This window comes from Fukomys damarensis, unplaced genomic scaffold (genome assembly GCF_012274545.1).
Source record: "Fukomys damarensis isolate Sample0158 unplaced genomic scaffold, DMR_v1.0_HiC HiC_scaffold_10, whole genome shotgun sequence".
In the NCBI taxonomy this organism is placed as follows: Eukaryota; Metazoa; Chordata; class Mammalia; order Rodentia; family Bathyergidae; genus Fukomys; species Fukomys damarensis.
In genome coordinates, this window is record NW_022900922.1 from 21503715 (window position 1) to 21528591 (window position 24877).

A 24877-nucleotide genomic window follows, 5' to 3' on the forward strand; every position below is an offset into this window, starting at 1 on the left:
TTTTTTTTTTTCCTTTTTTTTTTTTTTTTTTTTTTTTAGTTTTTAGTTTTTAGTTTTTAGACAGGGTCTGTCTATATATTCCAGGCTGGGCTGGGCTCAATCTTGCAATTCTCTTGCCCCAGCCATCCTAGTACTGGAATTATAGGCATGACTCATTATACTCAGCTTCAATTTGTATTCTGACACACAGTACCCTGGGATTGAACCTAGGGTCTTACAAATTCATTCAAATTTCCTACCACTGACCTATATTTTCTGCCCTTTTAAAATTTTTACATTGAATCAAGAACTCAGGAAGTTGCCCTGGTGGTCTCCAACTTGCTATCCTCCTGCCTCAACCTCCCAAACTGAGAGGCTTTACAGAAGTGTGCCAGCACAACTGGCCAAAAATACTGTTTTAAAGATGGGAAATTTAATTTCCACTGACAGTAAGCTTAAAAAGTACTAAAATTTGTTGGCTGCATAGTTAGACTTTTCATCTTTCAAAAACTTAATACAGCCATGTTACTCACTGAAGGACAGCAATGTCATGGTGGTAGAATGCAGAGTTGCAGAATTTAAGGGGTTTTATCTCAAAGAATACTCCTAAACATTGATTTGTTAAAGAACTAAATATGCAAAAGTCATAGAAATAAAAAGTAATTTCTTTTATTACACTTATCTTTATAATTATCCCATAGTTTTAAGCTCAAACTTAAGAATTCTACATGAACATTAAAATCTTAATGTCAGGCAGAAGAAAAGATAATGCTACTTACTTAATGTCTTTAAAATGTCATCTTATAGATTGCTATTTCCTATGATGGAAATTATAAGGTCATCATTATGAAGTTGCACCTTGCAAATTTAGAAAATGAAAGATATCTATCATACTAAATAGTTTATCTATGGAGAAATTTTATGTAAAACCTGTCATTTGATGCTAGCCATTAAAGTCTCGTATGGATGTCTCCATATTCTCACCTCAAATTAGATTTGTCCTCCTTGATTCATGTTATAGTCTTAATTTAAGCAACATGTCTTCTTCATATTACTGACACAATAACTGTTTCACATTCCATCTCAAATTCTCACAACAAAGAACATTAAACATTGTAGTGATGAGAACTAGTTCAGATCACGTAGCTGATAAATGACCAGAGTTTCACATTCAACTTTGCCAATGATAAAAAGTACCAAATACTTAATTACTTGCAACATTTTCTTGCACACATTAGCTCACTCAGCAAGTTGTGACCTCAGAACCACATACTAATTAAATGAGCTCATAAGTCTAAAAAGTGGCTTTTGTTTCAACTCTATGACACAGATAACAAGAAACAACACAGGAACAGTTTATATTACAAATAGTCAACAATCACAACAATAAAAACACACATATCAAAGATGATAATCCTCTCACACTTTATTTTTAAATAGTCACTAAATTACAGCTCACTTCTGCTACGTTCTTTGAACCACTCAACAAGTCATCTTCATTAGACATGAAAATATTAGTCACTAAAATTCCATGAAAGAAACAGTCTACTTCTATTGACCAAGCCACATTTCTAAAGATAAATCAGAGCTAAATTTGATCTTTAGAAAAACGCTCTAATTGGCATATAAAAATTATGCTTCTATCCTTTTTTTCTCAAATCACATATTAAACGTTAACTGTGTAAAGTTGTAAGGCAATCATGTGTTAGCATAAATTACAGGTGAGAACAGTTAGGAAAGAAAGAAGAAAATACTTACACTTCCTACATGTGATTTTACAGTTTATATTTTTCAAATAAATTTTCAAGTAAAATGAAATAGAAGAATGTTTAAATACATTAGTTGTGTTTAAAAATGTATGATCGAGGGCAGGGACAAGGGGAAAAAATGAGAACCAAGACCTGTCGTGAAGGTACAGGATCTCAGTAATGAATGTAACTGTACTGTAGACCTAGATTGTACCAATAAACTCAATAAAAAGAAAAATAAATAATTAAAAATGTATGATCTTGAAAAGTACTAATTTGTGTGCCTTCTAACTTACAGCATTTGGTAGCTAGATCATCTATCTTTAATATTGCCATTATCCATATGGGGAAAAAAGTAAGAATGCCAGAAAAAGCCAGGTGTGCTTTTGGTGCCCCCCAAAAGGAGAAAAATCTGTAATCTCAGTTACTTTTAAATTTTGACAGTGTCTCCAAATAAAATTTTAAAGGAGCTGGCAATTTTTAGCAACACAGTGTTTGCCTAGTATGTGTGTAGTTCTGGTTTCAATCCCAGACTGGAAAAAATGTCAGCCAGCAAAGATAATCAGATATATGGATTAGGTTTCTCTGCCAATATGTGCCCCTTCTAAAATAGTCCTGTAAATAATCATGTTGCAGAAAAGACAACTACTTAAGACTTTGCCTAAGACTGGATAACAACCTGGCTATAAAAACAGAACACTATCAAGAACCAATAAATTTTCTTTGCTTCTTTTTCATTACTAGCTGAATATGAACCGGGTAAGGGACTAAGCTAAGACTATAAAAGTAGAAGGAAAAATTATTTGGAAGTGACAAAAAATACCAAATGAAAGTATATTTCTTTCTAGTAAAAGTGATGTTCCAAATTCATGTTGATAAAAGCTTTATAGATAGACTACATAAAAGAGATGTTTGGGGTTCATATATCCTGAACTTCTGGGTGTGAGGTACTAAAAACAGCATTCCAAGTTACTTGCTAAAAGGAAAAGTACATTGCCAATACCTATTAACCCGCAAGATTATGACATAATGGATTATCTGATGTTAGGCATAAAAATATACCATTGTTGTAAACACATATTATAAACAAACACAAAAGAGGAAGTTATTGGTTTAAGCAGTTATGTGTCAACACAACTGTGACTCAGGTTAAACATAATTCTTACTACAAGCTGAGAGATACTGAGACAATCATTTTCCAGCAAGTGGTGATTCAGAAGTAGCTGGCCACCCACACCAGGCATTCCTGTCATTAGGACTCTTCCTCAGTGCACCCTTTCCTGGTCCAGCAGTTTGGCAAAGGAGGGGGCATGGCCTGCCTCCCACAATGGCTGAGAGGAAACCCTCCCTTTCCCTTCAAAAACTCCAGGAAACTCTCATTGTATCTGTTTTTGTTCTTTTTAAAAATGTTTTGTTTCTTAAATGGTAAAAAAAAAAAAATGCACCTAAAATGAGAAACACCTTGAGTATTACTGAGCCTACAAAAAATTGAAAAGATTTCAGGAGCTCATGGATTTTTTTGTTTGTTTTTTTCCACAGAGTCTAGAGATAGATGATAAAGGATGAAATATGTCATTTTCTTAGAGTGATAATAAAATAGAAAAGCACTATTAGAAGATTAATATAACTATAAGCTGAACAATTATATTTATAATATAACATCTTGTGTTAAACTGAAATATCTGCAAACTTCAAAAAAAAAAAAACTAAAGAAACTGGTATCTAAATGGAACTGCTACTTCGAAGACTTGAAGGACTGACTCAGAAGACTAAATTCAGAAGATTACAGACACTCTTACCTTGGAAAGACTGTTTGGCTCTATCCACTAGTTCTTCAATGGGATAACTGGCCAAATTCCCTCTGGCATGTTTAGTTTTGCAGTAGACACAAGCATTGAGACACCTGTTCAAAGGGTGGCAATAAATAAGACTCAAAATCTTAAAGATAAATTATATATAACACGTGGGGTTACTCCAAACTGTGCTTAATGTATATGAGAGATACAAAAAAAAACAATTATCTGCATGTCTCATGTTTAATTTATTTCCACCAGGCAAAGCAGCTTGCAATTCTTGAGTTCCAATTACTCAAGAATATGTCTACAAATTATAGTATTATCTTAAAATACACATATTCATGAGAACAAAGCTATAAATGCTTACAGTGACTAATCAAAAGCAATTCAAGACACTTTTTGTAAACTACTGGCATTTCTTCAGTTGTCAAACATGTAGAAAACTTCAGTACTGCTTATACATAGCTTTTTAATACAAATGAGAAAGCATACTTACTTAACTTTCAATTAATGATATAAGAATAAACAACATAAAATATTCCCTTAAAATTTTTCAGATATTATTTTTCACTTTTTAAAATCAGAAAAAGAAATTAAAATGTGCCTACTCAATATTCTTTGGGATTACATTAGTCAAACTAAAAATGTAAAATGACAATATTAGCTTTAAAAACTTAAAAAGGCTTCTTTTCCAGCTTTTAGACACAATAAAAATTGTATTTTTCATACAAAGGCTGAATTTAGTCTTACAATTTAAAAAATATAATGTAAATTTCTTATTAAAAGATAAAGAATCACAACAGTTTTTTAAAAATGTCCTAGGGCCAGGGATTTAGCTCAGTGGCACCATATCTGCCTCGCAAGTGCAAGGTCCTGAGTTCCATCCCTAGTACCAAAAAAAAAGCCTTAGCCCTGTATAGTCACACAGAACAGTAATTCTAGTACACTGGGAGGTTGAGGCAGGAGGATAGAAAATCGGAGCACAGCCTGTGCAACATAGTGACTTAGCAAGGCCCTGTCTCAAAATAACATACTTTAAAAATGGGGCGGGGTGGGGGGGAGTTGTGGGTATAGCTCACTGTGAAGGGCCTGGGTTCAATCTTCTACAAGAGCAACAAAAACACTAAGTCCCAAGCAAAAATGATGAGGCTCAACAACACTGAACAAAACAAAAATTAGCAGTGACATAATTGAACTTTTAAGAAGTGAAGCTGATCAATGTCACATTTTATTGACGTATGACAATAAAATGCATAGCCTCGCTGTACTCAGCAGTTAAAGAGGCCATGCTTAATTTCTGAAAATCTTATCATGGAACCCTTTTATATAGTAATAGACTGAAATGTGTTTTATTGTTTAACCACCTGATCTTAAACACTGACACTCTCTTCCTCCCAAGCAATGTGTATTCTTAACAATGAGCTGTGGCTTGTGAAACAGAGGCTCTGCTCTCCTGAGGCAAGTCTTCTTGAGGAAAGTTCATCCTTTACATCAGAAGGGGAAAGGGAGAAAGGAAAGAAGTGAGGAGGAAAATGTGAGAAAAGGAAAAATGTGGAAACAAAGTCTTTGTAAACAGAGAAGAGTAGAAGGGATGAAGGGAGGGCGGGAAATGGGAAAAAAAATAACAACCAAGATACATCAATGTGAAGATACAAGATCCTATTGATGAATGTAACTATTGTATACCTAAAATGTACAATAAACTTAATGGGGAAAAGCAGGGGCAGGAAATCTCTTCTACGGAAGATAACCCCCTTCTGTTCGACCTGAATGCCAAACACATTTATATTTTACATACATTATCATCATCTCATTCAGCCTTTCAGAGTTACTAATCTCCATTTTATAGACAAGAATCTACCTCAAAACATCAGATAAGAAGCTCACTTAAAGCCAGATCACAGCTGAGATTCAAACCCTGGCCAGTGAAACTTCAAACTTCACACAGTCTCCATATCAAATCACCTCCCACAGTAAATGTGTCAAGTATCATTGGTTCAGGGATGTGGTACAGTTGCAGAGGGCATTGGCAGGGCCTTCAGTTGGATCCCCAGCACCCCCTCAAAAAAAATCCTAGCTACATACAAATGAAAATAATAATGGTGCTCATCCAACAAGACATAATGTGATATTGTGTATGTACTCAGTTTTATGGCCAGTGCTTATCTAGTACTCACTGGTGTACAAATCTATCTGTTTAAAATAAGTGTGTTTTGTTTCTTTTTCCAGTTCTTAGAAATCTAAAGACAGGCTTCCTGTGCCCTCACTGGCACAAACTTGTCACTTTCATCCTTCTTGTTGTCCTCCAATTGCTGATTTTCCTCCTTCTAGTCAATCTGTGACAAAATATGTCACCTGATCTCATTTGTCACGTTTAACAGCTCAGGTTCTCAGAGCTATGTGATGGGGATCCTGGAAGCCCAGCGTCCTTTTCTCTCTTTTTCTTAAGTGTCTTCACACTCTGTCCACTCCTTGTAGCAGGCTCTGCCATGCCCCTCCTATCCCCTTAGGAATGGCATTTGCTCAGCCTGAATCAGTATCTACCAGGCAACCTGCCTTCTCTACCTCCTAAGGCTCTGTCATGTCTTTGTCCCATGAAAAATCGGGAGCAACATAAATTAAGTGGGTAGCTCTGATAGAAGCTACTACTATTTCTGACTTGGGCTGTTTCTTAAAAGCGACAGTCTAATGGGATACCAGTCAGAAAAACAGGTAGAGAAAGAAAACAGAAGTAAAGAAGGGAAACATATTTCCTCATTTATAATATAAATGAATTCATACATGTAAACCACTTAGGATAGTATCTGCATCTATCGAATGGTTAGTACATACTAGCTGTTTAATGTAACTGTTTTTAAGCAATTTTCTAAGGAAATAATTACATATCCTGTTCGAGGTATACCCCACTATGTTTGGAACATGTGTTGCTGATAGCTTGTCTTAAAAGCCAAGGGTGGAAATCAATCATATTTTCTTACTGTCTCATTTAATAAAGGTGGAAATTTCTTCCTCACAGAAAAATCACTCATGAAAATGTACACAAAATTTAAAAACAAGCTGTATTCTAAAACATTTATAATACTCAAAAGCCAGGAAATATAAATATGACATTAAGAATTCAAAATATTCTACAGTAAATGGTTCCCCTGGGTTTAAAGTTGTGATATTTTTGGAGTCTGAACATTTTATTTTTTTATCTTTATTAAATTTACTGGTACATATTAGGTATACAACACAGTTACATTCATCATTGGGATCTTGTACCTATACATGACTTAATCAGGTTCTTATTTTTCCCCATTCCCCAACCCTCCCTTTTGCCCCTCCACCCTTCCCTGTTTAAAAAGACATTGTTTCCATGGTTTTCCTTTTCAAAAAATTTTTCTTTTCCATTTTTACCTTTGCCGTATGCCTCCCACTTCATCTACTCTTTTAGACTTTTCTTCCTACTACACAATATCAATTATACAATCTAATCCTTATTTACACTTACTTTTTCACACCATAGAAACTATTTGGTATTCACACATGTGCATATTGATTTGAATTAAGAGTATAGCCTCAATATGCATCCATTTAGCTATAAATGCCTCTAGTTTCTCATTCTTTATGGCTGAGTAGTACTCCATTTCATAGAAAACCCACATCTTCCTTATCCAGTCTCCAGTTGATGGGTAGCTGGGCTGTTTACAAGTTTTAGCTATTACAAACTGGTCCACTATAAACAGGTGCACATAAATCACTGTGGTATGATTCTTTTAATTCTTTTTGGAAGATACCCAACAGAGGGATAGCTGAGTCAAATGACACCTCTAATGCTAGTTGTTTGAGGTATCTCCATATTGATTTCCACAGTGGTTGCACCCATCTGCACTCCCACCAACAATGGTGAAGGGTTCCTTTCGGCCTACAACCCCATCAGCATTTGTTATTGGTTGATTTCTTGATAGCAGCCATTTTTACAATCTCAGTGTTCTTTTCATCTGCATCTCTCAAATGACCAGTGATGTTGAACATTTTTCATGATTATTTGCTGCTTTTACTTCTTTGCAAAATGTCTGTTCATTTCAGATGCCCATTTTTGAATTGGGTCTTTATATTTGGGGAGTCTGGTTTTTTTATTTTTTTTAGTTCTTTATATATTCTAGATAGTAAACTTTTGAGGAACAGCTGGTAAAAATATTTTCCAATATTGTGGGTTGTCTCTTAGCTCTGCTTGTGATTTCTCTGGCAGTGCAGAAGCTTTTCAAAAAGATGAGATCCCAATTGTTGATTCTTTGTGCTAGTTCCCATGCTACTAAGGATTTGTTCATAGTCTTCCTATGCCAATATCTTCAAGAGTTCTACCTAACTTATAACCAATAGCCTTCTTGTATATGAATAACAGTCTTATTGAGAGTCAAATTAGGGAAACAATCCCTTTCACAATTGCATATAAAAAAATGAAATATCTAGGAATCAATCTAATGAAGTCAACAAAAGACTTCTACAGTGAAAATTACATCATTCTTAAAAAGAGGGTGAAGGGCATATAAGAAAATTGAAAATCATCCCTTGTTTCTGAGTAGGACGAATCGATATAATAAGAATGGCCAAAACTGCTATACAGATTAAATGCAATCCCTACTGAAATCCCAACAGTTTATTTCACAGAACTAGAGTTAACAATCCAAAAATTCATTGGAATCAGAAGAGACCTAGAATAGCAAAAGCAATTCTAGGCAACAGAGATAGGGCAAGCGGTATCACAATCCCCAACTTGAAACTATACTACAAAGCCACTGTGATAAAAACAGCATGGTACTGGCAAAGAAACAGACCTGAGGATCATGAACACTTTATTATATAAAGTGGGTTCATTCTTATCCACAGCTATCAAAATAATGCTTCGTATTATTTTTTTTTGTATCTAATACTTTTTCTTAAAGTGAACATTTCTACAGTGCACATTTGTTTAAGCATGTCACATTAATACCAACTCAAGCATTAACTTTTCCAGGCCTTACATTTAAAAATGAAAGAAATTTTATTACCATATACAGGAAAAACATGCTGTGCCAAATGAGAAAATAATTAGATTTTTAATGCTTAAAAACAGTTTTTTCCCAATCAAAAGGAACTGTGTTGACCAACCATTTCAGTATGTCAAGCTTAAAATAAAGGACTTCATAAGGAGACCTTTAATAGGTAGTTTCAATTATCCGTAAACAATAAAATAATTGTCTAAGAGTAAGAACACTTAGCCAGTTCTTTTAACCATCAGAAAACAAAAGCTCTTTGAAGGTTGACTGGTGAAAGCCAAAACTAAAATGAGATGGCTGTTGAACTGCAAGGAAGACCCAGACTGTGGTCAGAGGGATAACACTAGTGCAACACCCTACTCATTACTTGTCTGTCACATCGACAACTGGCAAGAAGTAACTAACAGCTTCCACGGCAGAGCCACAGCAAACATTTAATTTAGGAGTATAAATTCCAAGTCTTAAAAAGCATCTGTAGAAGAATATTCTAAATTACACAAACTAAATGACAAATTTTCACAAATTATAAACTCCAAAGGGTTTTAAACACCTGACAGATCACTTTACTACTTGACCACCTAAAGCAAATGAAAACTAAGTTTTAACATATTTAGTCTTTTCTTAAAAATAAGCATCTTTAGATATCACAAATTCTGGAATAATTTACAAAACAGAACTATACTTTTAAAAAGTCACCCATACTAAGTTTCTTTTTTGAAGGAAAAACTGTAAAAACCTAGTAAGATTTAGGCTGTTTCACTCTGCTTCAGGTCAAGGATAAGTCTGAATATGCAAAAATTACTTAGACTTAAGCATTAATACTTTGAATCAGCATATGTCATTTCACTCACATAACTTAATTCTTCTTTATTTTTGATCAATTGATAGAGTATAAGATCTTTCTCAAACCTTCAGATATTATAATAAGCCCTCAATAAGTGCTAAATCCAGGAAAAACCAACAGTGAACTGTCCATATTCCTCCATACTAAAGCATCATCAATCAAGCAAAGGAAAAACAAAAATCCCAGAAACAAACAGGCTGTGCCAGACTTCATTGTTAAACATAATGCACTGTGAGTCCTCATCTTGGTTTTTCAAGTGTTTCCAGGAAAAGTATAAACTTTTTGATCTTTCAAACAAATACAGGAGATATTCAGAATCTGATTAGTTGTTCAAACAATGATATAATAATACCTTTTTACCAAAACCAAACAAAGAAAAATAGTATACTTGAAAAACTAGCAAAATACAGTTTCAAACCCCTAAATTCTTCATGATTTCTGTGGCCAGGACTCCTTCACCTGAAATCCATCCATTCACCTGAGTTAATGACTCAATCTTCTCTCCCAACCCAGAGGCTTATTCTAATAACTGAACTGTATCTTTTTTTTTCTTCATTGAGTTTACTGGTACATTTTAGGGATACAGTACAGTTACACTCATTGTTGGGACCTTGTACCTCTACATGACACATCTTGGTCCTCATTTTTTCCCCTTGTGCCTGCCCTCCCTCCACCCCCCCTCCCCTTGAACTGTATCTTCAACTGTACCCTTTTTGGGTTTTTTTTTTTAATTAAAAATATGTACCAAAAAAGGCCAGAGGTAGTGATATATGCTTATAGCTCAGCACTTAGGCTGAGGCAGGAGGACTGTCACAAATTCAAGGCCAACCTGAACTATGTAGAGAGGCCCTGTCTCAAAAACCAAACAAACAAACAAACAAGAATAACACTGTACTACGGTAAATAATAATTGCAGCTGTGTTTCCTCTTGGTTGACATACATACTTTGCTTCAAAAAGTGCTTCAGTGTTTTTTTTTAATTATTTTCCTGTACCAGGGATTGAACTCAGAACGTGCACTTGCAAGGCAGGTGTGGTGCCACTGAGCTAAATCCTTGGCCCTTCAGTGTTATTTTAAATCCTCACCTTTGGTTCTCATTCCCTTCACCTGAAAGAATTATTATAATCATCATCATCACCCACCAACCCCTATAAAAATCATCACAACTTGGAAACTGCTTTGACTACTGCATGCTTGCAAGACATTTAGCTATGCATTTCCTACTGTTTCATTTACCTCAAGGCTATCTTGACATAAGCGTTATTATCTTCAACTATCACAAAGAAAACAAACTCAAAAGACTAAAAAACTTGCCAAAAGTTATCTGAAATCCCTTCAACACCAGTTGAACTCTGTGCTTCACTAAAGACACAATGACTCACTCTATAAGAATATGTGATTGTATGCTTATCCCAGTAATCTCACTAAATTACAATTTGCCTAAGGAATGGGTGTATATTTTACTCATTTTACTACCTGCTAACACACTGCTTTATCTACAAGTAAATTATCAATACAGGCTATTGGTGAATTCAAAATGGTCTAGACCTCTAAACAGCCAAGAGGTATGCTAAGCAGAAGGGTATCCATGAAACAAGGTGGGGAAAGGGAAGGCAGGAATGTAGAAGGCACAAGGCAGTGATAGTGAACCTTATAGAGCTTCCAAAAATAAACAGCTGGCTGAGGCAGGTGTGCCAAAGGTTTGCTACCGCTGGCATAGGGCAACGACATGGATCATGCCTGGGAAAGGAGGTTCCACCTACACTGTTATTTTTCATTTTCTAAAGCATTGGCCATAGTCAAAACTTTCAGTCTAAGATATTATCTATTTCTTTCAAAGAAAACAGTAGAGAGAGCTGCAGTTGCCAAATATCATTGTTAAATAGTTGGCCTTCAGAGTTGGAGATCCCATACAAAGAGACTATGCCATAGACTTGAATTAACTTACAAATGTGCAAGCTGAAAATGAAATACTCTGATCTCGTAGTCAGATATATTTTTGTACGGTAAGTATAAAATCATATATAAATATGCATGATTTATCTTTTAAATATATAGTTCTGCCGCATAAGACATATTCCCAATATAGATGCTCCTTGATAATTTGAAAATACTGTAAATAAAAACTGAATTTAGTGCATCTAGCGTACAGAACATCACAACTCAGAAATACAGTGAACTGTACAGTATCAGTTGTTTCCCTTGTGATCTTGGGGCAAACTGTAAGTTGCAGCTCACTGTCACTGCCCAGCATTACCAGAGAATCATAGCACGGAGCCCAGGAAAAGATGAAAGATCAAAATTCAAAGTATAGTTTCTACTGAATGCATACTACATTCTCACCTGTATAAATTTCAAAAATCCTATATTAAACCATAAAAAGTAGGGCAGCATCTACATGCTAAAATGTTTTTTAAAGGTAGTAACAGAAAACCTTTTTAAAAATACTATAATTTGGGAATGATAGTATAGCTTAGTAGTACAGCACATGCTTAGCATAAACAAGGCCCTAAATTCAATCCCTAGCACACAAAAGATAATTAAACAATCTAAAAACACCTCCAAGTTGAAGTATGCACACATGTCATGTACATAAAAGTACATATTCACACACAAACACACCTTCTACCTCTTTCTCCAGCTACACATATATAAAATTTCCTTTCTGGCTTAATTTTGTTATTTTTAGGTACAGATAACTGGCTCCCTCACCAGACTCACTGAATCAGAACCTGTAAGAATGTAAACAAGGCACATATATTTGTACGAAGTAGTGGTAGTACTACATACTGGGGTTTGAACCAAAATTGTGTGATGATAATTTTTAAAATAGCATTTATTGGGCCAGGAATTTAGCTCAGTGGTTCCGCCACCTGCCTCACAAGCATAAGGTCCCAAGTTTAATTCCTGGTTTTGAAAAAGTAAAAGGCATTGTTCTACCACTGGTCAAAACATCCTGAAAAATGAGGGGGAAATCTTATATTTCAAGGATTTTGAAATTAAAAAGCTACATTCACAGAAACTTCTAACCTGTGGGGGAAAATAACTGAAATTGTTTGGACCAAATAAATAATAATGTGAACAACTAAATAATGAACAAAGACAATGCATTTCAACTAAAATAGAAAAATAATACAAAGCATTCACATTATCTACCATTTTTACTTCAACAAATTATCAAATTTGCAGGCTACAATCCTAATCCTATTATTAGAACTGAGATAGAATTTGAATGCCTATCTCTACCTTGTGAGATAAAATACCTTTATCAGAGAAAGAAAATGCAGAAGTCAGCCTATTCTTGCCATCAAGTCCCCTTACTTCAACAAGCTGCAACCAAAGGTCTGTGGGAACAATGCATTACAGTGGTTTAGGGTTCTAAAGACAAGTGACAAGCAGAGGCCAAGACAGCATAGTAGCCATTAAATTATGATCTTGACCTACAGGTAGAAGCCGCTTGCTATAACAGAGAAATTCTCAGACTCATAAAAAAATGACCAGCTAAGGTCTCTGGCCATGGTTGGTGCAAATGGAACTGACCATGAACAGATTAGTGGTCTCCTTAGCTTTTAAGGGAGTTGATTTTCCAAAAAACCCCACAAAACACGTGTAGAATATCTATCTTAGTGGCTCTTAAACCAGAGAGTACATCAGATGCTCTGGGAGGTCTGCTCAAGGCAAACTGCTAGACCTCCTGTTATGATTTAGGAAGTCTCAGGTGGCAGCAGCAATTTGACATCCAACTGATACTAATTTTGCTAGTCCCATGACCATGTCAAAAGCAGTACTGTTCTAAGGCATCCTGTGATCTCTCATGGCCAAACTCGAATTAAGATCAAGAATGTTACTGCTGGAACCTTGCCTCTCCTGTGCCCACACATCTTTCTCAGTGTCTCCTTTGATTGTGCTTGACAAACTGAGGGTGGAGAAGAGCAGGATAAATGGTCGGTCTCTCTCTCTCTCTCTCTCACACACACACACACACACACACACTCACACACACGAAGTTGCAGTTCCTGAATGGATAGTCCTTTCCAAAGGACCTTGGATATGGCATGGAAGACAATTTTTTTAAAAATTTACTCGCAGTCATGATCAAATGCACTAAAGAGTTATGAAAGTAACTTTCTGTCAGTATAGGGAATACTTATCATGCCTGGATTATGAAAAAAACGACCAATGTATATTTTGTTTATTATCCTCTTTTTTGTTTTTTTTGTTTTGTTTTGTTTTGTTTTATTGTATTGTATTGGGCATCAAATCCAGGCTACGTGCCTACTAAGCTGGTATTGAGCCCACAACCCCAGCCATACTATCCTCTTCCCCATTTTGGGGAAAGGGTGGGGGTGGTGAGACAAGGTCTTGTTCTATAGTTCAAGTGGCCATGAAGTGGCAATGCTCCTGCCTCAGCCTCCCAAGTACTGAGATTACAGGTATGGGATATCACACACAGTTTTTATCCTTTTAAAATGGGAATGTGTATAGTAAATTTCCTGCTCTTATTCCATATTATGAAAGATTGACCTTATGAGCTATTTAGCTAAAGGTTGCAAGACCATGAAGAGTTAGATCAGGTGAGATAGAGAGCACTATGCATCACTCAGAGATCCTGGTCTTAGTACTAGATGAGACTCTCAATGTCTTTGTTCAAGGGGTGGTAAGGATATGACCTTTAAGGGCTAGCTTTAGATAAGGTCATGAGAGCAAGAACAGATATGAAAGTTTGGGAGTGAAAGGGGTGAACTCTAGGTCATGCTGTTAAATTCCTATGTAGGACTTATCCCTATGATGCTTTTGTTTAGGAATCTACTCTTTTCTCCTGCATCTACAAACTTCAAGAGAAATGAACCCTATCACCAGCTCTGGAATACTGTGTGACTAATCAGTGGGAAGTCTCTTTTCCATTTGCAATAAACGGCGAGTTCAGGAACTCAAACCTATGCCAACTAGCACATAGCATTCTTGTATAAACTGGAATTAGTTCAGAAATTAACATGGGATAAAATTCCTATCAATGAAATGTATTGAAGACTCAGGGAAAAATACTACTTCAATTTTTAAAAACAGCACTTTCCTTTAGAAATTGTGACAAGTTTGCACTCAGGACCAATTGATCCTCACCCTATAAGCCAAGGAAGAACTAGCCAAAGAAATCATAGATAAACACAGCTCAGCCACTGGATTAAGATGCAGCTCTTAACCTCAAATTACACAAGTCATTACATTTCATTCTCACTAATTTGCCTATAGTCTACAGTTAAAATATATGGACTAAATAACCAATATATTTCTAAACTCCACTAAAACCTTCAAAATAACTAAAGGGTGCTACCAAAATAATCTTACATCCTATATAACCTAAACCCACTTCCTTGCATTTGCAATCTTTCTAGATACCAAATTTGAGAAATGCCTTTACTAGGTTAAATAAAATTTACAAGATGAACAGAGTCCTTCCTGTCAAACTAGAAAAGTGTTACAGGGTAGGTATACCATAGAGACTCAATAAAATAGATTGCGCAGAGAATGTCAGGTTTCTGAATTTGAGATTTTGCTATGACTCAAAAATATGAAAGAACCTCAAAACAAAAATCTTCAATCTTGTTTTACTAATAAATTAACTAGGACTGGTTCAGCCAATTAATTAGAAAAGAAACCCCAGGATTTCTGAAGTGTAGCTTAATACTTACACATCAACCTTTCTTGGTCAAAGACAGCATGGTGCTACACCCCAGTTCCACTGACAATAATAACCTTCAGTAGGAAAGGAGAAAATATGGAGGGAACAATTGGATCAATGGAGTACAGACCATTAATGGTGCTTTGGAAAAACAACTTCTTTTACTGTATATTAACTATTTTAGATGCAATTTTCTATTAGTGTGTATTACAATTTTAATTAGTCCAAAATATATAATTTTAAAATTTAATAAAATCTTTGCGAAACTATCACACAAATGCAGTATCTTTGAAAACAGCTCAACAAATGAAATCTTGAATGCTGTCTCAGATTACTTTTCTCAACTTGATAAAATCAATGTAAAGTACAACAAAGATACAGCACAAAAATTACTGTTGCACATCTCTATAGTTGGCTTACTCTTTAGAGAAAGTAAAAAGGGAACTTTACTTCTAATATTTATTTATATTTGTAATAATCAAAAGCTTAGTTTCAGAAATAGTTCAGGTGTGATAATATAACTGACAGGTACAAACTTTAAAAGTAAATGGTAGGAGGGGGTGAAGGGAGGGCAGGGACAAGGGGAAAAAATGACAACCAAGACCTGTCATGTAAAGGTACAAGATCCCAGTAATGAATGTAACTGTACTATATATCTAGAATGTACCAATAAACTCAATAAAAAGAATGAAAGAATGAATTAATAAATTAATTAATTAATAAATTTTGATAAGTAAATGGTAGGGCTGGGGGATTTAGCTCAGTGGTTCTGCTACCTGCCTTGCAAGCACAAGGACACGATTTCGATCTCCAGTTCAAAAAAGAAAAAAAAAAAGTAAATGGTAACTGTATTATAAAAACCCATTACAAAAATTAATTCTCTAGAGCTTTAGTTGAGACTTGATCATAGTACCTAAAGGTACAGAGTACTGTCTCCAGGCCTGTATCTCTTCCGTGAATCTGTGGAATCAAAATTAGCAATGTGAGGATACTTCCATATTCTCAGTATAGGACCTCAGATAAAACAACTCATGATATCTTTTTATTTTTCATCTTAGTCTTTAGTGACAAAACAAAATAATACCATTTTCAAGATTCTTGAACACAAGGTTCCATCTAATCCTAGGGTTGCAGGTAATGCCTTCCATCTATCTAAGAAATGTTTTGTGAAATGAAGAAACAAGTAGACAGGACTAATGTAGCTAATATCTGTAATATTCACCCCATTAAGTATGCAAGAGTCAAAAGGAATCATTTAAGGACTAAAACTAGAACAGTGGAGTAATTTGTGACTCTGGTGTACCCTAACAACTGATTTTCAAGATAAATGTAGGCAAAAGAAAATTCTACAGATAGTGGGAATGTAAAAGAGTGGACCTGCTGTGAAAATCAGTACGCAATTCCTTTAAAAACAATTACTGTATGGCCTAATAATTCTACTTCTAAATCTATACACAAAAGAACTGAAAGCAGGAACTTGTTAAAAACAAACATTGTTTAATAGCAAACATTATTCGCAATAGCCAAAATGCAGGTGGTGACTCAAATGTTCAAAAGAAGTATAGAGAATATATACACATATACACATATGAAATTGTACTCAACCCTAAAACAAAATTCTGGTGCATGCTACACACTGGATGACTATTCAAAGCTTAAAAATCAATCATAAAAGGACAAAACTTACATGATTTCACTTATGTGTTACTACAGTAGTCACATTCAGAGACAAAAAGTAGGACAGTGATTATGAGGGGCTGAGAGGATGGCAAAGTGAGAGTTATGAGTACATAGTTCCAGGTTGGGAAGATGAAAAAGGTCTGGAAATGAATGGTGGTTATGGTTATACAACAATAATAATGTAGTTAATGGTACTGAATTATACACTTAAAATAGTTTAAATTGTAAATTCTACACAATCTATATTTTACAATAAAGAACAAGACAGCTTTAAAATACTGCATCATAAAAGTTTCAAAAGGAAAATAAAACTCTACATACAATCTCCAGAATTCACTGATCACCTAAAGATAGTGAACTCTCAGTTATAAAGGCCTGTTAAATTTCAACACAAATATGATGAAACAGGAACTTTAGTACTTTTTATAGAATTAGCTTCATGTTATCCCTTTAATTATTGTCAATTAAATCCCATGCCTAAATATAATAAAAGTTTATTAAAACAACAGAAATTGTTCTTCCTAATCCAAAGTTGTCTTTCCCACACTAAAATAGAGCAATAGCTATTTTACATTTGTTGTTTGTATTTCATCACTGTTTTCAGACAGAACAAGAGATCTGCTGCCTACACACCATTTCTCAGCATCAACACCCATTTTCTTATGCAATTTTAAGTTCTGTTGGCAGGTTACAAACATTTTTTCCAACCACAGACAAAACTTCTTTTGATACTCAAAGTGAATGTTCAAGGAAATGTTCCCAATAAAAAGTCTATTTAAAACAATAATGTGGAAGTGCATCGACAGTCTCAGGAAAATCAAAGTGGTAACTCCATGAAAACTCCAATTCTAGAGCAAAGACATGGAAAATTCTGTAGCTACCTCTCTTTGAGAAACCACCTACCGTTATGTCTTCAAGGAGGAACTTAGCAAATATTAAAAGAACAGTGAACACAAAAGCTAAAAATAAAATTGTTGGGGGGGCACATTTCTTAGTCTTCCATGCAATGCTACTGACAATATTTTTAATGTTTAAAACTGTGCAAAATCTCGAGAATAAAAATGTTTAGTTTCAACTGTTCATTTCTTATCAATTATAGAAAACTAGCTTCTACTGGAAAATTTTAGCTGAAAAACTTAAATCCTAGGGCGTATTTTGATATCCCATAAAGAGTTCTTTGTTATTGAAAATCATTTGTAAAACTAGACAATCACAAAGATGCACTATGATAGATAAGACTTATGTAACACTTAGAGAGTAATATCAGACACTGTAGGAAGCACTTTATACATATTAATTAAATCAATCCTGAAAATTACCAAATGGGACAGGTATTACAATTATTTCATTTTATAAAGATCAAACAGAAGTTATGGGGACATGAAATAATTTTACAAATATCACACACATCACACAGCTGATTAAGTGGTGAAGCCCAGTCTGGCTACAACATCCCTCTTCTTAACCATTACACATACTACCTGTCATAACACACTGGAGAAATAAAGATGGGGGTTTTGTTTGCTTGTTTGTACCAGAGATCGAAACAAGCTCTTCTATAACAGATTATTTCATTTGTCTTTCTGATCATAGCATGTTTGGTGTTTTGCTTGTTTTTTAACTATGAGCCACTGTCCCAGAAAAGTGCAATTCACAAGACTAAACACACTTGTGAAACCTTAGATTGTTGGTACTACCATGACCAAGGAGAAAGTAAATCACAATGAAGAGCTACTTTCTAGATCTTTTGCTAATTTTACAATCAATATACAAACTAAAAAAACAAAGCCAGCAGGACTGGTTACAGTACTTTACACAACAAAGAAGTAAATTTATCAAATTTAAGGCCATGAAAAGTGCAGGCAACTAATCACACCTTTTATAAACAAACATATAACTGAAATTTTCAACATATTAAATACAGTTCAAGACGCTGAAGTATAGGTAAACTGTCCAAAATAATTAGAGGCTTGAAGAAAAAACACACTTCATGACTGGTATGACTCACACACATCTCACAGCAAAAACAAAAACCACCAGACATTTATCTCTTAAAAAACAAGACACTGAGTCTGGAAGCAGCCTACAAAGCAAGAAATACCACGTGCAAGTCAGACACTCATGTGTGTCTAAAAATAAAAAAGGGAGGTAGGCACATGAGGGGTGACTTCGAAATCTGACCTTCTCTGAAACACACGATTCCATTTATAACTTCCAAAATAATTTCAAAACACCTGAAAATAGCATATTTCACAAGACAAGAGAGAAAGAAAGGTTAGAAAGACACTTCATTAGTCAGAGGATAAAATATATTACTGTAAGAAATCACTATATTTAGAGAAAGAAACTAAGACTTTGTCACACTGATGGTATACTTTGAAAGGGTGCCCTCCTCTCTGTAATGACTTGAACTAAATGAGGTCAACTGTTCTCTCCTTAAACTCTCAGGCTGAGCTCCCTGGTTAGAGTCGACCTCTACTGACAAACTCCAGCTTCTATCTCAAAGAACAAAACCTGCAGATAGACTGATTGTGCTTAAAGAAGACATGAAATAATTATGTGTAGAAGACCAGCTCTTCTGAAACCAAATATGGATTCCATCTTTGGGTAAAGAGAAAGTTAAGCTAATATCCTCCAAAATAATGTAGTAATCTTGCCAAAATGATCTATAATCTATAGAAAGTAGAACAGAGAGGAAACACTAATCTAACACAGAAATACTATAAAAATAAGATTACAGTGGTGTGGGGGCTGGTCTATACAGCCTGAACATATTTGAAAACTGGCAATATTTTATGATGTTACAACTAATAATCAACTAAGGTTAGTATCAGAAAACAGGAACCATTGAAGATTCATTAATTATACTCACACTGTTGGCCACAGTTTTCAAATAATTTAGAGTAAATACAGCCTGTCACTAAGGGATATCTTTCATGTCACATGCATTGCCAAAAGAAATCGAGCCATGCTTTAAAAGTCCACCAGAGCTGTTAGAAGAGAAAGGGGCATGGCACAGTATTATTAATTACAACTAAAGTATAAAACAAAACCCAACAAACTTCCATATGTACCTTGTATTTACACCAGTTATGATCCTTCATAAACCACCACGTGTCTACCCTTTGAGCAAAACTGAGTTATAGATAGATAGATAGATAGATAGACAGACAGACAGACACACAGACAGACCTCCTTAACTTCTCACTTAGAACCCTGGCACTGAGAACCATTCAGTCTCAACAGAACTCAGTGTAAAAACTGCAGGCTTAGTAAGTCAAGTTTGAAATTATCTTGCCATTTAAATCACCCAATGAAGACACCTTACTTATGAATACAAAATGTGTACAAGGAATGTAAAAGTGAAATGATCCCAGAAAGAAGAATGAAAAGGGACAAAGAAAAAAAGAAGAAAACCAGAACAGGAGCTATCTTGCATCTAAGGGAAAAAGTTAGATAGAAAGGTAATCTAGAATTCCAGAATTTACCAAGATGTCAAAATTTGGAAACTGCTCTCTTCAGCCTACTCATTAGAATTGGTGAGAATATATATTTGACCAGAACTATTAATTAACAACTACGAAACCATCTCCTAGAAGAGATAATACACACTGCTTTCTAATTATCACAAGTATACCCTTTTAATAGTTCAGTGTTTTTTAAACAGAAATAAGTAAACTATGGCCTTCCTACTAGATGGTGCTCATAAAAATATGCTATACTTGGCTGGTGCCTCTGGACCACAGATTATAAAATGGTCTCCATAATCCCACATTCTGGAATTCATGTTCTCCATAACCCTTCTTCCATAGGTATGAGCAGGACCTGTGACTTACTTCTAATCAATAAAATATGTCAAAGGTGATGAGATATCACTTGCATGATACAAACAAGACCATAACATCTATCTGGGGAAGAAATCCTTCTCTGGCTGTGAAGAATTACGCTTTCACACTGGCTGCCAGGCAATGAGAACAGCACTGCAAGGAATCCAGGGTGCCCTCTGACTGAACGCCCACAAGAGACAGGCCATCAGCAACCTCTGAGAACTCCATGTTCCCAAAAGGCACGGCAAGTACTCCTTCCTTAGTCATGACCTCAGGGGAGATACCAGCTCTTATAGATACCTTAACTGTGGCCTGGCAGGAGACAGGAACTGTGCTCAGACTCCCAACTTCCAGGCATGGTGACATCAGTGTGTTTCAAGTACCTATAAGTGGGAAAATATTTCTACACATCAGTAACTAATACAGGACCTTAACAACTGCCAAACTCCTCTACTTCTACCATTAGTCAGAACATGGCTCTTCTGAAAGAATTTAAAGAGCAACCATGCTCCTCAAGCTACACTATGAATGAGACAATCCATCCCATGGGTAAGACTAATAGAAGCATAATAATGGCTATGGCCACTGTGGGAGGTCTATACCACATTAAATCAACATAATTTTGAAATTTACTTGGCCAACCATGAACATACTCAAGATTCATGTTCAGAGTGAAACAGACTAGAAAATTTCAGAATGCATCCCACTTGAGTATTTGTTGTGCCACTTCACCTCAATTCTATAATCAGGGAGGACCCACTTTGCATATGACACCATGTCATCAGTTAGAAGAGCCCACGGGAGGGACACAGCAAGTGTAATAAGACAGTATGGCAAGGACCACAGGGACAGCAAAATCAAGAAAGGAAACAACTGTAGGTGAAATCAAGGGAGGCTTCCACAAGAGGACAAGACAGCACTTTGGTCAAGGCTTGAGTAAAAAGGTAGCATTTCACACATGGGTACAAGATAAAGCAAGAAACCACACTCACTTTGCAGGTGACAGCAAACTGTCACAAGTGTTGTCTGTGCCAGAGAGGGGAAAAGAGGGATGGAGAGAAAAAAACCAACAGTATGGGTGCATGTAAGGCAGCAGGAGCTACTGAAAGAATCAAGCTGGAGAGGAGACTGAACATGAGACTGAGGGGTGTGTATTTATTAGAGATCCATAACAAAATTTTAAACACAATGGGTCAGAGAAAATTTTGCAATTTCCTGCATGGCTCAGTGCTGCGAGATTCTGGTATCCAACTGGCATGCCCAGGGCTGGACTTACAGTGTGGCCCATTGTGGCTATAAAGAATGGGACTGAATGGGGTCCTAAAGTACTCAGTGACATTTCAATTTCATTAATCACATGCAAACTTCCTTTCAATTCTTATCTTTTTATATTCTGTAAATAAATCGACTCAGTAGAGATAAATCTATTAATCCATAACCAAATACATTCTTGTTCACATTTTGTGCTCTATATAACACTACTTCATTTGGACAACATTTCAGAAGCTACTATAATTTATATTGTAAAATATACTACAACATAAACTGAAGGACTGGCACACTTGTCCTATAAAGTACTAGATAGTAAATATAATAGGTTTTAAGGGCCATACAGTCCTTGTTTCAACTGGCATATTCTGTTGTTACAGGATAGAACTAGCCATAGAAAATATGTAAACAAAGGAAAATAGCTGTGTTACATTGAAACTTTATTTACAAAAACAATGAATGAAATGTGTTTGGCTTTGGGCCATAGTCTGCTGACCTCAAATGATGTTTTCTTGCACTAATTTGCTTTCTAAACAAATAAATTGCAACCCTGTCACACTGGGCACAAAGAGCCCCCATCCCCAGATGTCGGTACCTAAGCCAAGCTGCCCCCACATCATCCCAACAAGCCAAGCAGCAGATAACAGCACACATAGGGGCCATGTGCATGCTCTGAAAGAAGTCTCAGGACCAGATAACACCATGAGCCACTTCTGCCTGGCCAGTGAGAATTCGGTTTAATCGCGGTGTCGGCACTTTGTGATAAATATGTGGGTTTGGGGTTGCAGTTTTAGCCATTGGTCTCTAAAAGGTTCAGTGTAATTGATATAACTCATGATGGTGACAGTTTGGCAATTGGGAGAATGTGAAAGCTCTAAACAAGCCTCTACTGAAGGAAGGACTTACTAGGTGGATTAGAAGGGACCTGGGAACAGCTGGTCCCACTTTATGAACCATAATGTAAATAAGCACTAGGCCCAGCATGGTGGCACACACCTGTAATCCCCAGCACTCTTGGAAGCTGAGTCAGGAAGGCTGAAAGTTTGACACTTGCCTGGACAACTTAGCAAGAATCTATCTCAAAATAAAAATTAAAACCAGTGCTGGAGGTATAGCTCAATTCAAAGGCTGTGATTTAATTTCCAATGGGAAAACAAACAAACAGACAGGCAAAAACATTTGGACTAACAGGGAGGTAAGAAAAGGCTGGGAAAGGATACAGATCTTTCTTCAAGAATAGGGTGGGGCCCTGAAGAATCAGGCCTTTTGGGTTATAAGGGTTTCCATTACTACCATAAAGCATTAGAGCATTTTGTCAGATCAAAAGCAAGCTTTTCACAAGAGACCAAGACACAAGTGCCTTGTCGATGCGAACATAAGTAACTAATCATGTCAAACTATTCAGGCAAAAATAATATCGGTACTCCTGCTGGAGTGTGGGACAACTGCATACCACAATTAACTTTCCAACAACAGCAACCAGTCAACAACTTCTAGATAGGTTTTTCAAAAAAGCAACCTATAACATCACATCTCATGTAATACACAATGACAGGAAAAGATTCAGGAGCATAAATTATGACATCTACTTTCCCTTAACTTCTGGAAAATACAGAACTTTGTAAACCTGTAATTTCCTATGAAGAGATGCTACACGAATGAGAGTTCTTTTTTTGTTTTGTTTTTTTTGTTTTGTTTTGTTTTAGGGGGGCGTCAGGCTGAAATATTAATTTGAAAAACTAAAATCACAGATACAATGTATTATACAAAGAAAAGTCATAATGCCATAATAAAAGTATTGTTAGAAGGAAGCAAAAGTCAATGGCTACCTGTTCTGGGAAAGTAGGTACTAAGTGAAAAATGAAATTTATTTATAGGAACTATTTTAATGGAGAATTGGGGAAGAGGTTAAAAACGGAAGAAAAGAAAAATCAACCCAATCCCATTTCTGAAATCCTGTGAGATTGTTGCAAGTTTGAGGCATTTGTGTTATCACCAAGACTTACAACCAAACCTCCTTGGTTTGCCACTGCGAGATGTAATCAGCTTAATTTAGGTCCTTCAAACCTGAGGTAGTTGGGGGTCACCTGAAAGACAGCCTGGGAAGATCTACTCTCACAACTGGATCCAAAAGCCATCTAACCGATTGTTTTCCATTGCTTTAGTGCCTGGAACATGGCAGGCAGTGACACCATTTGGGGTGTCCAGTATTTGATCTGGACCTGGGAGACAAAGAACTGAGCAGCAAATAACATTGCTATATTGATGGCCAGCAGGCTCCATGGTGGTGGTATAAATAACTGAAAGAAAAAGGAAACTGAGCAAAAGTCCACTGTAAATTACAGATATGGTTACCTTGAAGAAGACTTCATGGATAGCTGGGCATAGTGGCACATGCCTATAATCCCAGCACTCAGGAGGCCTCGGCAGAAGGATCGCCACAAGTTTGAGAACAACCTGGGCTATATAGTGCGTATGAGCCCAGCCTGAACTACATAGTGAGACTCTTAAAAAAAAAAAAAAGATTTCATGTAGAATGTTTTATACTTCTACTGTCTTTATATTATAGCCTTCCTGTACGTATTAACAAAAAGAACTAGAGCTATGAGCAAAATATTGGAAATTAAAGCCTGAGCTATAGTTCCAATTACACCAACAACTGCTAATATGACTATTTCTCCAGCTTTCTAATACTCAAAATGAATGTAATTCCTATCTTTCATACACATTCAGGGACTAAAGAAAAACAAGGTATATAATCCAGTTCAGTCAGTGGCCTCACAGAAAGCCAGGTCCTTCCCACATCCTGTCCCTCAAAATCTTCCATCCCTACACTAATTAAAATTCAAGGTGTTAAAAATAACCACAATAATTCACCATAACATAGTATAATGATTGACTCAACATAAATAGCAACAGAAGTGATGCATAAATATTTGTTCAAGAAATGAAGAAAATGACTAAACAATGTTGTATGTCAGGATGAAACATCACGGTGTGGGGGGAGGCAGAAATGGCTTGTTAAATCAAACC

General features: G+C 35.8%; 1 protein-coding gene across 6 annotated transcripts in view; it reads right to left on the minus strand.

Moving 5' to 3' along the window:
* The window catches only part of Cdkal1 (CDK5 regulatory subunit associated protein 1 like 1), a 607184-nt gene that overhangs the window by 341912 nt on the left and 240395 nt on the right, over nt 1–24877 (minus strand). For all 6 annotated transcript variants that reach the window (XM_010622937.2, XM_010622935.2, XM_010622936.3 and 3 more), the window contains exon 8: nt 3527–3630. In XM_010622937.2, coding sequence (XP_010621239.1) covers nt 3527–3630 — 104 coding nt within the window. The remainder of the gene's footprint in view (nt 1–3526; nt 3631–24877) is intronic.